This window comes from Fusarium sambucinum, chromosome I (assembly GCF_050947815.1).
Source record: "Fusarium sambucinum isolate potato_lamoka chromosome I, whole genome shotgun sequence".
Taxonomy (NCBI): domain Eukaryota; kingdom Fungi; phylum Ascomycota; class Sordariomycetes; order Hypocreales; family Nectriaceae; genus Fusarium; species Fusarium sambucinum.
The window spans coordinates 10,853,023-10,870,338 of NC_139294.1; the positions used below are offsets into that span (position 1 = coordinate 10,853,023).

The window sequence follows — 17,316 nt, forward strand, 5'->3', positions numbered from 1 at the left end:
AGAGTTCAGTCGTTGCTTTATTGACAGCTAGGCAGCTTCTCTGCCAGTCACAGTATATGCCCTCTTAATAGGAAAACTCGCGCATCACGAGAAAACCTTTATTGATGCAAGGTCTTGAGTTTCTGATCTAAGCAAATGAATGAAGTTTATCATGGAAAATTCGATGTATATTAAAAAGGCTTGGACTTTTTCTGTTTCAAGTCAAAAACACACATATATAAGTGACGCAACATGCTCTTCAATCTTACGTTCATTACATTGACTTGTCACTGCAAAGAAGAAAATGGCTTTCGCACAACTACCAACTGAGGTCCTCCTCGAAATTGGCGACCATGTTGACCACAAGTCTCTTCGAGGTGTTTGTCTGGCATCTCGTCGGCTCATGTCCATCTTCCAAAAGACAGCATACCACACCGCAGAACTAGACGACACCCCAGATTCAGCAAACAGATTACTTGCCCTTGCATCAGGGCCTCGCGGAGTATTGGTACAGGAAGTTCAATACATTCCTCGTGATCTTTGCAGAACATTGGCCCCAAACCGACGTATCTTGGTTGTATCAGTGCCGGCTCCAGATATCACTTCCGAGACCCGGTGCTTCCATGAGCCCAAGCTGGAAGCAAAGAATCAGGCCGCGACAAGCTAGCCAACCGGATGGTGAGCATAGTGATCTGAGAATGTATGCATGTGTAGTTTTCCATGGCTTGTTAGTCTCGATTTCATGCAACCATGCTTGTTTCCATCGTGAGGCTGTATGGCTGGCTGTTTTCTTCCCGTCGCCCACTTTGCTTTCAAATACCCTTGCAAGTTATATGCACAGTATCCGCGCTTGTAAACGCAGTAATGCATGGGACATGGATTACATGTCAGAATTTCGGAATGATATGTTCATACCAAGTTCGAGTTAACCTGCCATAGTACTAGGTTGGCACAAGTAAAGAAATCTCATCTGGAACTATTAAATGATAAAATATATTGGAGGAATGATTTTTTGAAAGTGATAGAATGATGGAAGGAGCGGTGATTGTCTGGAAAAAAGTGGCCATCATGCTGTATGGCTTCATGTAGATGAGACACGGGCAAAATATCGCATTGACCAAGCTGCAATCTACCACCACAATCAATTATCAATTCTGAGGAACGCAAAGATATTCCAAGACAGAATCTCGTGTTCGTATTACAAAGACATCCGGGTAACAACAGAGTAGATCAGGAGAGCTGTGAGTCAGACCTTGCTGGTTTGGACCAGAATTTTAGATTGTCTGCCTTTCAACCACCCACAAACCAGAGGTCGGCCTCCTGTATGCCATTTCTCGTAGTATCATTGGACAAGAAGGTCCGGAGCATGTGAGGAGACTTGCATACAGAAGTTGGTAGACGGGACTGAGACGGCAAAGCCTCCTATCAAGCAGCAGAAAAGATGACCTCCTAAATCTTAGGGTACAAAAATAAGTAGTCTAAGAACTATGGCCTAAGGAGTATGAAGTGACCTACGAATTTCTTGTTTTATGCGTCTAGCTGTCAATGTTTCTGATACCCTGATGGCCCTAACTTGAGACTTATTTTGATACAGCATAACATACATCGTCCCGATTGTATCAAAGTGTGTCGAGAAGTGATTGGACAAGACCACGGGAATCCAAGGGAATCTTGCTTTGGTTACTGCAATTGCTTGCCGAAACTTGTTGTCGTCTGCAAAATGCCATGCTTGTAGAATCATGGATCAGGTCAATATGAGATTGTACCAAGTTAGCCATGGCAAAGCTTTCCATCTTATTTCATCTCAGAAACATGAATTGAATGACTAATCCTTCGATTTTCGTCTATATATACGGCCTGTTCCTCCCCCCTTTCGTTTCGTCTTGGCACACTTCTTTCCCTTCTTTCTCTGTACCTGTACTGTTGACTTTAACTATGTCTTGGTGCGGCTCAGCCGTGCTCGGGGTTCAATGTAACTCAACAAGACATCTGAAGCCTCATTGATGGAGACATTCTACCTTCAGTCTACATAGACTTGCTCAAAGGGATGACAAAAGGACTCAACAAGAGATGGATTAGATCGTGTCGTAACGGTTTACACATGCTGACCATCGAATAGATCACTGCTACGTCCTGGGGAGGCGTCCCCAGCAGCCCAACGCAACATGAAGCTTTTGCCATTCTTGAACATGCACGTCGGTAAATTGTCATGCCCCTCCAGTGCCCAATGACACATACTGAATGAAACTCTCGACTGACATTTCTCTATTCTCTATGTAGTGGCCCCAGGCCAGTCAGGTGCCAGACCTGCTCGGAGACTGACAGGCCTGCATTTCAACGATTCACTTCCCACCGAGCTACAAGTACAATCCCGTCAAAGCACCAGACACTCCGGTATCAGTCTCTTTATGTCTCGATGGGTCCCAGCTCTGTAAGTTGGTGCAGGAAGAAGGGTTTGATCTCTCTAAGAGACTCTTCAAGCCGAGCAACGACAACGGTGCCATCCCCGACAATGTCATGGCAGCAGTATCCTCACAAGCCATTGAAGGCTCTAGCGCCGAGGCCACACTCAAATTTGGCCTGAAGCTGATGCTGACACATTCCAAACTTGGTGTTGGAGCATCCAAGATCTGTTGTCAATGTCTTGACCAGAGCTTCACCCTCAGGTATTCACGTTTCGGGACCTGATGTATCCTGCTGGTATCTGCAAACCGACCTAGTGGTATTTTCATCTACCTTCTTCACTATAAACACCCATCTGCAGTTGGATAGTTGTCCACTTGTTATCATGCTACATTATGCTACATGGGGAGTTGATCATTGGGCCAATATCGTATGGCTAGATTGGACCTATTGGACCTCTAAGCACCCTTTTGCCAAAGCCTCACACACCAATTGTGCCATTTCATATCAACTTCATGAGAACCCCGAACGGGCATTATAGCACGTTCGTCTCTCACCAGGAGAGAAAGCGAGAGATGAGGTAAGAACACCTAGACACAATGTTATTGGAAGTTGCAAAGCTAACGGCATCAGAGATCCGGATTCCTACACGAGCAGTACGAAGAGCTCGAAATTTGTTCGACCCAAGACGAGACAGTGGCTTGATGTATGGAAGAAGCGTACAGACAGAAAAAGCGCCTAGTCGATACACTTCTACTCACTCATTCACGCCGTAAACAAAAGCCACCGGAGAACTTGCTAGCAGCATATCAAAGTGAAGCACGAATTCCATTGCGTCGCCGACTTTTGCAGCGTTCATCATACTATTCTCTACACGGCATTGTCAGCATGTCGTCTGCTGCTGTAGCGACCTAAGAAACCTCCAAATACGCCCTGTTCCCCATTGCTTTATAACAATGTTTCACGACAGGTACCATATGCTGGCCTGGCTCGCACCTTTTGAACATATTCGAAATTTGGATACACCCTGGATTCAAAAGTAAGTATTTTAACCTGCGAGTAGGGGTTCTGTCATCTACCTCCCAAGTCCTTCTTCGCCCTCCCTCTCCACCTCACTCCCTTTATTGTCTACATGATAAGACTCTCACTAACTTGATTTTAGTTATGTCGTCTCCATGATACTTGTACTTGTTTACGATTCTCTTTATCTACGGCCATTCTCTTCAAGGCAAAAAGTTGCGGGTGTGATGCCGCTTGGCACCACTTGTCCTGTAAAGCCTTTATTCGCGTTGAGCATTGGTTAATCTATCCTGCCCTAACTTTACAACTTTATGCTTCGACCCTTGGTAATAGAAGCTGATTTTGAACACCATCAGCTTCTTACGCTCGCACAAAGAGTGGATTAGCGGCACGGCCCTGGTTCCATTCCGACGCAAGGAGAACAACCTCTTAAAGGCTCCGGCGTCCTCCTACTACAAAGGACTTCACAGCACCTCATCTAGAGACCGTCGACCAACCTTTCAAAGGTTCGAATGGTACCGCTGATCGTACACGTCTCGTCTGTTGCGATCGGGATGCCACTGATAGTGGGCAGGCGGCACTACAAGACTGGAAACTGCCCAGCTGTTCGAAGTCCGACTCGGTCACCAAACTTCTTAACCTTTCGATTCTCAATCCACAGAGATCGGATTTCGAGGACTCTGGAACACTGTCGTCACAATGACCGTGGAATCGATCAGAAGAATACGGAATGATCTTGATGGAGAGATTCAGGCTAGGAGGAACCCGTTGTGATTGCATCGGACCTTTGGAACGCTTACCAAGAGGGAGAGTTTCTACATGGGGATGGTCAAGAACATCACAGTATTTCGTTCTCAGTTCCGTCATTCTCTCCGTTGAAGGTAACGAAAAGGAGACCACGCGTCCATCGTCTTTTCTTCAGGAACCATGCACTTCGTATTCTCATCATCAGATGCATGTTAGACGACCTCGCCTGCGAACTTGAAGTTCCCCCCAATTGGTAGATTCACCCAGCCATCTCAGCCAAGCATCTGGTTCCAGTCCACGCCGATAGGATTATCGCCTTCCGAGGTCCTGCATTGCAACCGATGGTGGTTTTCTCCTATGTCATGGCGGATTTGTTATTCTGTGAAGATCCGCGGAGAAACGAACGAAGATCTCGTACAACAACTCAAGCGCTTCGGCATCCTTGACTACCTATGTGGCCGATTGGAATCACGTATAAATTCATTACCCATTTTGACCTTATTACTACCTTGACGGATGAGGGCCATTACAAGGCATCATGGGTAACTTGACTCTACCGGACATAATTGAGAGTAGGTTTGAAGCTGCAGATGGGTCGAACCTATGAACAATTTGAAGTGCGGCCGGCATTTTTCGAGGCAAGTACGATACCGTCAAACGCCATCATCTCCATATGGCCCAGTTGATACACGAACAACGACAATGTCCGAGAAAATGGTCTCTACAAGAGGTGTCCTGGCATTGAGGATACGCCTCCATTGCAAGAAGACAACTTTTATTTCCCTCCCCGGATTATGGAACGAAGGCACGCGCTCGATCGCAACGTCAACTCAGGAAATACTGCGCCACCGAGATGGACAGCAGACGAAGAGCAGCCACAATGACAACTCCCATGTCGATCTGATCTACAAGCCATCCAGAAAGCTAGACCCTTGTCTAAGAGCTCCAGCATGATCCATGAAGAGGAAGAGTGGGCTTGACGAATCGAACTGGGAAATTTGTCGGTACGAGTCAAGTTTCATTAAATCCCAAGCTTATCCAACAACTCCCGTCAGCCACCACCGCACCGCATCTTTTTTCCTCTCTACTATTAGATGCTGGAAAGAGCAAGGGCAAGAAGGCGGTTCTTCCCTCGTGATGTCAACGCAAGAGAGCGAGCAACGACTTGAGGCTCTCAGTTCTATGTGCGATATCAAGCTGGAGACCTACATTTAACGCCAGATCCTCCATCTGATTATTATCGATCTGCTGCCTAGTTGTTGATCTTGGGTCTGTCGACACCCTAATCAGATGGTTTCCAAGCACCATCTACCTGATCGGTCTGGGAAGAATTGATAATTTTCGGGCTGGAACAGACATTCCAGTCCACTTCCTCAACCAACAGAGGCCAAGGATAATAGAGATGCGAACAAGTCTATGGACGTTTCTCTATCACCCTGCCTGCGGACAAACTTTGCTACATGGACATCATGTACAAATTGGCCTGCAAGGTATCAGATCTGAAATATCTCCCAGATCGAGAGGAGCTTACTATAAACAAGGCAAGGGGGTCGACTTGAACGACGAGAGTGCCGTTGATGACGGCCACCGGAACACCTGGCTGGACATGTCGTTGAAAGTCTACCTGCTGACGGGCTTTGCTACATGGACATCATGTACAAACATGTCTGCGAGATATGGGTCCTCCATCTAGGACAGGCCATGTTCTTTCTATCCGGCATCACTTCCAATCAAACGTACTATCGGACAGACATTCCAACAAACGCCGAAAACATGGCTCCCTAACGACCGTGTGCGAGGAGACTTGTACCGTTGTGATTCCTATCTCCCTGATCAGGTACATTGCACCACAAATATTGCCTACCTGTGGTCAGCGCCGGAGATGTTTATGGATATCTTCGTCTGGGTTGAGAAGCAATTAGGAGTACTCAAAGTCATGACAGTGGGATTCGACAACGCTGAAGAGAGTCCATCTCTGAAAGATTCAAGATAAATCTGAACATCCAGGGTGTTAACCACGGCAAAATCAGAACTCGACTAGCTGTGGCTTATCTTACAACTGCTGTGGCTGGGTGCCTCAGGCCCTGACCAGGGCCACCTTTGCCCACAAGGCCATATTCACCTTTCTATCCCCTTAGCTGCTTCCACTACAATAGCTGCTATCTTTCTGCGTAATTCGGACGGATCGCCTTCGCCCTGACTTCGATATCTTACAGAACACTCTGATATTATACGGCCGTCTGTGCATCTTCGTGATCTTCAGGCTCCTGCGTGGTATTTTCGGGTGTATGACAGACGAGATGATCCAGCTAGAACATTAGTTTCAACTGGCCAGCCCTCCCTCGTCTGAACAACACGCCTACGTTTTGTCTGCTGAACTGCCATTTCTATTGTTCTTCTCAATCAAGTCCGTTTACAACAACACTACGACAGAATGGTGACCTTACTACCTTTACGTAGCATTGTGCTCGAAAAGTAGACCAACAGCAACAAAATCGATCATGATATGGATATCGACACCAGTCATGATGCGGATTGATGACTCTTCTTTGGCATTGTTGATGAATGATGAACAAACGGTGGATTTCCAGCAGTGGGATGGTGGAAAACAACATGATTCTACCCTGAACATTGCAAACAGTAGCCAAGAACGATGCACCAGTCACTCAACGAAGTACGCCAGCAAGGCCGGTACAATGAGAACGACTGTCGAGGTGATTATGGCAGACATGAAAACCTCTCATACTAGAACGGTTGTTGAAGCAGACACGTATTGCTCCCTGGAACTTGTCTCTCACAACCTCCAAGGTGGTCGAGACCCATGCTGCTCGAGTCTAAATGTTCATCAACCATTCAGACCCTCTACAGTCGAGCTTCATCTGTGACTTATCGAGGCATGAACTGCGGTCGTGGTTCGCACCAGCTGTCGTGGATTTACTGACGATGCGGATCACGGTTCTACCATGCTCAACCGAGCTGACCTCATGACTATCATAATTGCCTGCACGATCTAGCTGAGCATGTCAATGAACCTGGCCCTCCGCCCATCTTGCACGGTATACGTCCCTGCCGATACCAGCTGCCGATTCGAAGCACCGCTCTCCCGAGGACCACTCGAACCCGCAGACAAGAAGGGTCAGACTTTGACCGGAAGGTCTCCTCAACCGCAGCGAATCTCCGCTCGTGGAAGATCATTCTCCGGCAGACACAGACAACCCAGACGATTCACATGGGTTGTTCTCTGCTGGTAATTCAGGAATATCATGGTATGCTGCAATAATCGGGCGAGTCTCAACGCCTCTCACTACCGATATTCTTAAACGTGGGGTCTTGTCGGACTGGGATGAGATGTTGATAAGAGAAGCACACCGACACGTCAGGAGAACACTAAAACACAATGGTTCATGTACACCCTAAGCGATGGAAAAGCCTATTGTTTCTTCTGGTCTATCCATCGATACCCACCCTATACTTGGACGGAAAATGCACTCGAAAAGTTCTCATATTGACAATACTGCGTTATGCTGAAGAAGATATCAGCGACGTCTGTTGAATGAATGAGCCTGTTGCGCAACAATATATGACAGATGAAAATTATTCTTGAGCCATGAAAGGTAGAATCACAATCTTATTGGTCCCTGGCGACGCACCGCAGCATCACACGAGCATGCATTTCAAGTGGCAGCTGGCATGCAGCTGCCTGATTTGAGTTGCACCAAATAATATTTTGGAGCCCACCGAACAACAGACTTCGTAACGCCAACTTCTTCCGCCTGTCACACGTTCTTAACATGACAAACTTGAAGAGGCCTCTATCGTAGGGTAATATTCACTACTTTTACACAAGTTTCTACTGCATCGACAACTGCGTGTCGAGACAACTCTGCAATTTGCATCTACCACAGGTGCCTCGGCGACACCACCAAACCCTACACGAGGCAGTCCTTTAATGACCCCAACACAAAAACCCAGATATTTGTTGCCAACAGTGCCGTTAGGTTCCAGCATCAACCTGCATGTCAATTACTATGCGCGCAGTTTTATGATATGGAACCTCAAACCATATCCAGCTCTAGTGTTGGAGCCGCCTTGACCGGATGGGACAGAAGCATCAAGTCGAGTGGTTCTGCTTGAAGGTGATATAGGACACACCCTGCTCTTCTGCGACAATCAACTCTGTAAGTCAGTCCCCTTGTTTCCAGACATCAGGGTACCAGAAAAGTTGGCCGCTGGAAGCATAAGAGACGAAATTAGCAGGTCACTTTATGCTCCTTAGGCTATAGTCTTTAGACTACTTATTTTTATACCCTAAGACTTAGGAGGCTATCTTTTCTGCTACCCACTAGCCAGATGCTTCGCTAATGTCTATATAGGCACGATGGTTGTTTGAGCACGGTGGAGGACTTTCACAACAAAATGCGATACTTGCTTCGAAAGGCTTGCAACAGAATGCCAGTGAGGCTGTGTTGGATACCATCAAGTCGGCTGACAATGTTCGCAAGCGGTTTTATGAGAACCGGTAGTCTCAACGCAGCGACCAGTAGTAGGTCTCGCTATACCAGGTCATGCCACGGGTCTCATCGCTCGTTATTATCCGGCCGAGAAACGCTCTCACGAAGCACGTGCCGAGACATCTTACGGCTGCTTGTGTTCTCTTCATTCGCGATGAGTGAGCCGAGGGGAATATTCTGCATCTCGCAACAACATCGCAAAGTACCAGGAATCATCAATTCTGATCTTCTGTGATCTACGAATGGCCTCCATCACGATTTGTCAGGGCTGGACTGCGGACCATACCGCTAGTGCTGAGTCAATTTGCAAGGCCGACATTCTTTGTAAGCATCGACCTAGGCCAGAGGGTACAATTCGACAACTTCATTCACTACCACAAAGTCACAAACTCCGTTCAATTGCAAAGAAGATCGAACACTCTTCATGTGCCACCCTAAGCACTGCTAGGAACATCCCATAGACTTCGTGGTAACCTCCGATCTCGTCGACATGCCATTGCCGAAGATCATGACCATGTCGCTTTCCCCAAAGTATGAGCCAAGCTATCACAGCTATCATCATTCGGATTCAGTTATCGACACCTACAAGGAATCGAATATTCCGTTTTGCGAGATCAAATCGCTGCTCTTCTACATTGTGCTGGAATACTTGACATTGGAATACAAGAGACCAACCGCTATACTTCCAACGATGGGTTCGGCCAGGGCCACTACGTTCACCGTTGTTATCAAAGCTCGGGATCCGTCCATATTGCACTGGACGAGAATATTACCTGTGATCAAGTTCAATTTGGCTGGCAAGGAGACAAGCAAAATGTTAAATCAACTACCACATGACGTTTCCACTCGACGACAGCTGTGGTAACAACTACCATGAAAGGAACAGAGAAAACGAAAAGCGTACAAGGCTTTCACTGGCAAAAGAACAGGCCACTTGGCCTTGCCGCGTCCAAGCGAAAGATACTCCCGTCCAACCTGAAGCCATGTGGAGACTTTCTCGACCTATTCAATCCCACTACTGAGTGGTGCCTGGAGGAGATGATCATCATTGCAACTATGGGAAATTTCTTTGTACAGCCGTCAACATTAACATCCGCATTTTTCGTAAATGTGACCCGCGATTCATCGGAACGATACAGCGAGGACCAGCAAAACTCAATGAGACACCACCGCATTGTCCCCCATCAAAGTTGCCAGAGCTACGCCCAGGAGTTATTGCTTCTGCGGAGAGTCAGCACCGGATCTTCTGAAGAAGACAGAGACTTGTCTGCCAGAATGACTTGAACCAGTGCTCGCTTTTCATCTCTTCCATCTTCACTTTTGAGAATCCTTTTCAGGTTGGTGTACGAGTCTTTGCCTTGCAGTGTTGTCATTGAAGAATTGCACGCAATGTCAAGAACACGTTTTTATGAACATGGGGGATCTACAGTTTTACACCTGCCCCACCCTCGCATTCACCTCCGTCAACTCTTCGGCAGTGCTATGGCACTCGATCCTTCCTTCTCTCACACACACCGGCCTTTACAATCCGACGAGATTATCCAACCTTGCCGCCTCCCACAACACCACGGCCACTGTTGATGAACCATGTCACATACAGGCATTAGAAAGGACACTCCAGTATGACCTCTCGCCATATGCATTGCCCTTCCAATAATGCATAGGGGAGACATCAAAATGGGTGCAGACAGCGTACGACATCCTAGAAGAAAGCTTGACCGACAACAGCTTGTCCGAGCAGAAACACCCTTACACTCACGAGGTCCGGTGGCTAACAACTAAAGTCTTAAACTCGGATTATTGTCTCGGGTTTGTTGTCTTGGCCGTTAGCGGAATTGGTGAATCGCATTACCGACTTGAAGACTTTCCAATCAGGGTGTTTTTGGTCGTCAAGCCGATCATACAACAGAAAAGGCCATGCCAAAACCCCTTACCAATACACTGCTCGCCCAAGGCAATAAAATCAACTACAAGATGCCGACAGGATCCCCTCGCTATCTGAATTCATTGGAAAGTTGCATTCTCTTAGGGTGTTTGCGAAAGATCGCGACATTATCACATTGCAGCTTGTCTTGGGACGGCTGCTGAGAGACTATCCACCGACTCACATGAACCATTACTACCTGTCAGGCAAATCCATGTTTCTGCACTATTGACGAGAAATCGATGGGATATATCGACCAAATCAGCCCCGAAGTGATGAAAATTGCCTCATCAAACCTTTCTCCTTCACAACGAAGCAATCATCAAACAATGGGCCTGACATCGAGATGGAATGGACCTCTAAGTGTCCCTGGCAAGTCGCCAACTTGGACCTGCCGATATTACAATCTTCAAGGCCCATGTGGAGCTTGAGAAGTGGTCGAATAACCAAGACGGTCAAACGTACTCCTTGCGTCCATCAGCAATGAGTAGAGGGAAGGCCAGTGACAAGACGACTTCGTACATGATGAATCACCCCCTCGCCAAAGATTTGAATTATGTATTCATTGTGTCATCGCTTGTCAAAACCGCGGGTGCTTCAAACACAAGGTGACATTTTATCGCCATGAGCAGAGTATTCCCTTGAGTATTTTGGCCCTCAAGGTCGACACATTATGGATATGTTTTGCGTTCAATCCTCATTGTGCTTTTCAATTGCTTTCTTTCTGTGATATTGAAAAGCAAACATCCATCGTTCGCGTCCATTTGGGTTATCTTACTGAGGAAGATCAAATCCCAGCGTATAAAGCTCATTTGGCTTCCTTTAATATCATCTGCGAAGCGATGCTGTTTGCTACTCAACCTCAAAAGCATCTAATGATCGCACTCCTGGCCATGCTACAGATTTCATCAGTGAAAGCTTCTGTAACCCTGAGGCCCCCGTGTTCGCCCAGACAACGGGTTTTGACAAGTGCTCGGAGTGGGCACTGAATCTTCATGACTTCCTCATGGCGGCCTTGACGAACATATTCTGTTATATCTACTGAACTATTGGCACTCGCCCTTGCCCTTCTGACCAAACCGGAATTGCCATCAATTCCAAGCTTTCCGATGAGATCTAGAGTGTCAAGGTCTAATGACTATCGCTACCTTCAGGTCAGGCAACCAAATGGCCAATTGACACATTCCGCATCAATACTCGACTCTATTCGATTTTCTTGAACTCAGTATCCAGGAACGGTTGGAAATCAAGATATGACGGACCCTGGTATTACCTATATTAACGGTTCGAACGAGGACGTTATTTCAAGGTGATTTCTGAATAAGGAGGTTGTCGTCCCTCCTACAAAGCGGCGAAAGACAGGTATACAAGCAATATACGACTTATTGCTATGTCAGGCGACTCAGAGTACAGGTTGGTTCACAGAAACAAAGTCTTGGAAAGGATTTGAATATCCGTGGCACTGGCCCTGGTGGACACGGCGGTTCTTCTGACGGTCGAAACGACCTGCTGACATGATCTATCCCGATTTGTCACCAATCCTAGATGGCATTACCAACTCAACCGCCGAGAAGGCCGGAGTAAAGACTTTGACCGTGCAATTGAGTGCAGATAGGGAGCATCCAATCCTGTTCCAAGGAAGTTGAAACGGCTCCAACGACGTGAAAACCATGCGGCAAGCTTCTGCACAAACCAGTTACAGTCTATCGCCCCGGAAACAGTCCATGGCATTAAAATTCACAGGTAGCCAATAGGTCAAAGACTTTCTCTGCGTCCGTTCTGTCTACGTCACCCGGTCATTACTCTGTTCCATGCATCAAGTCACAACGCTTCTCTACTACGAAGCTATCAGGCGATGGAAGAGAATTCGGTTTCAGGAAACGCCACCAGCAGTTTGGTCATCACAGCTCAAGGATCCGAACTGGCAAGATCCCGTATTATACCACGCCAAAACAGTTCATCGCCAACTGTTCAACATACCTCTGACCACTGGTCTGCACTAGACGCCATAATCGTCCCAGCCCCACAGCTTCCAGACGCCTAGGCAGAAAACCCGTCGTTATATCGATACAGCATGAGGAGCAAAGTAACCCAAAGGCCGCTTAGGTAGTTGCAGAGAACAAACTTTGTGACAATGCATAGGTTCGCTTATCAACCAAGGCGCCGGGCATCCTCATCCTTAGAGCGCCAAGGCCAGCAAGGTTTCCGTCGAAGAGTACTCTGCCTTATTACAGTTAGCAGAGTGACGAGCAATGCAGACGGTAAGGCCAAGGATGAGGCAGTACGAAGGGATGCTGTCAACCACCGGGCCGTACAAAGGCTTTTCGGGAGAGATTCGATGCTGAGATGGCAAAGATTGAGGAGAAGTATTCTCTCAAGACTCTACAAAAACCTATACCTGAAGTCACGAAGAGGGATATGTTTTCAATGGTTGAAAGGCACTACTCAGAATTCAATGGATTACCGGAAATCTCTTAAATGAAGATGGTTGAACTCAGCTTTCGCCCGCAGTTCTTCTCGTCGCAACCAGAGAGGTCATCTGCTCGCGTCGTCGCAGAACAGGGTCCTCAAGGCGTTGAAAACACCCTACCACCCGGACCTGCTCATCAACCCGCGGATATCCGCCGTGCTACGGCACCTCCGCATCCGGCTGATGGGCTCATGAGAAGCTCATCATGCGCCGCGCAAATAAGAGAATTGTCGCTGAAGGTGTGATCTAGATGACTTCAACAACATCGTGCGACGAGCAGTGGAATCTACAATTTAAAGCTACGACAAGCTTGACCATGTCCTCTAGAGATGTCAGTCAGATCAACGACGACGACTACGAGGATGACGAAAACTATGAGGCCAACCTGAAACACCCATAGATATATGCAGCTTGGGTATTGAGCTTCAATTCATTGTTGACGCTTCTCCGAGTATGCCTACAACACGACCCTCTCAGTCACAAGGCCGTATCTTTGGGGTGTATTGTCTGGGAGACGCAGTGCTTCGCGTTCATGTATCAGGACCTTCTGCACGCAATCACTCTTACTGAATATGGAGCGTGATGTAAGTTTTATCTCTTTGACAGTCGGTATCAATACTAACTAATCTCTCAGAGTTCCGAGCACAACCAAAGCCAAGAGAGTGTCCTTCGCCATTACCTCAATTGTCCTAATGGAAGGCCGAAGATCCATGCTCCAGCACCAGCGCCCATCGTCAAAATTCTACACACCTTTTTGTCTTATTTCGCCACGGAAGTCAAACGGATGTCCACTGGAACTTTCCACCATGCATCGTTCACACTGAATAGCCTTGAGTATCCGCGTATCAACCGCCCTGCCTTGAGTTCTCCATCTCTGATCACGAGGGTAACTTGTCGACGCCCTCTTGCACCAGTGCCAGATGCAACAGGAAAGGTGGCAGCCGGCTGCGAGAGGCGAAATTCAAACAGGACAGCCAGGGTTCTATCGACGATAATGAGGTGGCATTCAACATCAGCAATCGTCCGGCCGACGGTAGCCTTATCGAATTCAAGCCCAAAATCCAAGGTCTCAGCGAAGTCCAGTTTCAGTTCTGCATCGTGGACGAGGCTCACACGGCGAAACGGCACAAGGGTGCCTCCTGGTATGCCCTCCAACAGGTCAAGTGGGTATCCCTGCTGTCGGTCACAGGAACGCCCATCACCAACTCGTCCAGGAATCTCATTAGTCAGAACAACGTCTTCTTAAGTTACTGGCCATCACGATACCCAGCATATTTAGCGAATTATTGACTGTTCCCACAACGAATCCCAGCTACTGGCGTGTTCCATTGCATGTATCGATACCCTGCACACAACACCTGAGCCAACCTTCCTTCACGCGACGTGGTGATCCTTTTCCAACTCGATTTGGAGTTGCAGAATAGTTCCTAGAGAACGATGCCGGACGAGATCGAACAGGTGACCTTCATCTCAAGTGTTGAGGCAGTCTATCCTGACTGGGCTGGAAAAAGGAGTCCACTTCTATGAGGATTGCGGAATGGTCGAACTGTCTCTGCGGTCAACCTACATATCGTAAGTGCCTTGGTTAAGCGTGTCGAACTCAATGGATTCCTTCCGTGTCCATCTATCATCAATCCGTCAAATGCATCCACTCATTTCAATACCTGTACACATACCTATCATGTACTTGTACACGATGTCGCCGATCGAATGTGTATCAATGTCGCATTATACAGTCTTGAGTACGTGGCTTGCCTTTATGCCCCACTCCGCTGAATGCGCGGTGGCATTGACATTGGATACTATTCTTGGAGAATGAAGAACTTCTTCTGTTTCTCTAAACATATCATATTCATCTTCAGTCAGGCAGCGTCACAAGATGACGTCTCCAATGGACCCATTCTGAACATTGACGGTGCGCCCCTTTCCACAACGCTACTACCACACCTGGACCAGCAAATTGCCCTGACTTCTCAATTTGTTCGAGGGCCCGCTTAAGCTCAAGTAAAAGGCAGCTTATAAGCAGCATACATCGCATCCACAGATTCTACGTTTGCCCAGAGTGGAATCCGTGGGGATCGTGGCAGCAAGGCAACGGATCTTCAACGCTAGACGATGATTGAATCCCTGACATCCCAGATGTCATACCTGCAACATGGCAGTCGTCCCGAATTCGAGCGTTTGGCATCCTGGACGTTGAGACGACTGATCTATGTAGCGATGAGATGTCACGGTACTATGACAGTGTTCCCCATCAGCATCATCAAGATGAGGGTGGTTAGAGACACTCCACCATGAATTCGACCTGGCGTCTCCAGAAGAGTCCCGGAGTAATCGAGGACATCCGGACGATGCACCGCCCATGTTCATGGACTGCACTTGGCAACAACCATCGATATTGGGGGTCAGCTGCTTTATCTTTTCACGTCAGCACAATATCCTATAAACTGGAGTTGTTAGTAACAACGATAATGGGAATGCTGCCGCTTTCCACCACTCTACCTCCTGTCAGATTGATCTCTTTCTCAAGCCATACGAAAACTATATTTTCATACAGATCTAACAAAAAACGACGTACTCCGGAATCACAATGGAATCGTCGGGATTGAAGTGCAGAAGATTCCTTGGGAACAAGAAATGCTGGAAGAAACACCTTCGTTCACACTCTTGTGTCAAACAAGACTAAGTAATGGTGTTTCCTTCTTCGGAAGCATTTATGCGATCGTGAGAGGTTCAACTAACCCCAACCAAAATGTGCAAGCATTGTGGTGCGGGGTATATGTTAGAGCCTTCCTTACAAATGCACATCGCAGCGAAGCATGCAGAGCGTATACATGCTTGCCTGCATGAAGATTGCGCAAGAAGCTCCGAAAAGTATTCAGGTTCTTCGGCGTTTGACCTTCAGCCAATGAAAACAGAAGCCCGATGATTAAATCAAGGACACACGAGACCCGGACCAACAGCATCCCATGCACTCACGGCGGACAACCCTCTTATGTCTCCTGTCGACAAATTCGGGGCCCGGTGGTTGATTCCTCTCTCAAGCCAGCATCACAGTATTCAGCAAGAGAAGAGCGCAAAAACACTGAAGCAACCATCTGTGTTGTAAACCACTGTCATGCAGGGATGGGCACTCTTCAACGTCTGTGGGGTTCTGTTGCCATAAGGACGCTTTTGCCTTCACTATTCACTGGGTCTGCGGTCGTGATAGTCGTGGTGGCCATGGTGATCGTGGCGGTATTCGGAAGAATGGCAAGTCTCGCTACTACCATTCCGGAAGCACAGGAAATGGGTACAAGAAGGTACAAGTCTTCCGACAATGTAAGTTCCTACCACTTGATTCAACTGGCCCTGACTAACCTTGCTTAGCTTAAGACTGTCCTCAAGAGACAGCGGCTCTTTCGCAAGAGCCACTATACCATGGTGAGAGCTGCGCGCAGGGTCAGACAGAGGCGTGAGAAGGCCGAGAAGTAATAGGATGGCAAAGGCAGCTGTGGGAATTCCCTTACCCCAGACTCTCCGCAAGCATGGAGAGAAATACGGAACTATACGCCAGACCCACGTTGCGCTCTCCGAGGTTCATTCCTAATCTCACATACACGACTGGCGGTTGATCTCAGCCGAGGAGAATTGGTCATTATCCACATATGCGTGATACAGACAAGATGTACCGGAAACATGACCTCAATCTCGGCACGTTTATCTCTAATTCTCTAGTGATGGGGTATGACTGGTGCAACAATACCGCGCCGCGCGACATTTGATATAGGTGCTGGCTGCTTCTCCCTACTATCATGCGAATGCCCTCCAACAGCTTTCTTAAACAACGATATCACAGGGACTTAGCTTTGAAACAATGGTGCAGCTTCCGCCCGCACTTGCATCGATTTCTGCACTTTCTGATACCTTTCTTTCGAAATCTTGACTCACCCATCTCTTAGACATCCTCACGACAAGCCTGTACAAAGTGCTGAGTGTCGTTGGACCGCGGTTCCAGACGCCATTGCGCGTCTAACAGAAGCCTCGATAATTTAGGAGCGGGCTTATGCTCTCGCTCTTTATAAAGGACGAGGGTGTTTCAACATGTGCGGTTCCAACATGCGACAACTCAAGCCTTTTCCTCTCAACAAATGCTACAATCCTGGTTGCTGGATCAGACACTGAGAAAACAGGCAAGAGTTGTGTCGGTGCGCATGCTACTTCCATCAAATCCGTACAATCTCTTTTGTGATTCAATGTCAAGGAAGTTGACGAATATCGAG

The 17,316-nt window shown here is 47.6% G+C and overlaps 3 protein-coding genes across 3 annotated transcripts; all 3 read left to right on the forward strand.

Annotated features, from left to right (window-relative positions):
* Window positions 1-283: 283 nt before the first annotated feature.
* On the forward strand, window positions 284-646 carry FSST1_006242 (uncharacterized protein; the record flags this gene model as incomplete). The annotated part of the gene is made up of 1 exon (XM_083232592.1): window positions 284-646. The coding sequence occupies one exon, from the start codon at window positions 284-286 to the stop codon at window positions 644-646; it is 363 nt and encodes a 120-aa protein (XP_083089672.1).
* Window positions 647-13,068: 12,422 nt separating this feature from the next.
* On the forward strand, window positions 13,069-13,454 carry FSST1_006243 (uncharacterized protein; the record flags this gene model as incomplete). The annotated part of the gene is made up of 2 exons (XM_083232593.1): window positions 13,069-13,293; window positions 13,335-13,454. 2 exons carry the CDS (start codon window positions 13,069-13,071, stop codon window positions 13,452-13,454), a joined length of 345 nt encoding a protein of 114 aa, XP_083089673.1.
* A 172-nt stretch (window positions 13,455-13,626) lies between these two features.
* On the forward strand, window positions 13,627-14,344 carry FSST1_006244 (uncharacterized protein; the record flags this gene model as incomplete). The annotated part of the gene is made up of 3 exons (XM_083232594.1): window positions 13,627-13,638; window positions 13,689-13,888; window positions 13,969-14,344. The coding sequence occupies 3 exons, from the start codon at window positions 13,627-13,629 to the stop codon at window positions 14,342-14,344; spliced, it is 588 nt and encodes a 195-aa protein (XP_083089674.1).
* Window positions 14,345-17,316: the final 2,972 nt, after the last annotated feature.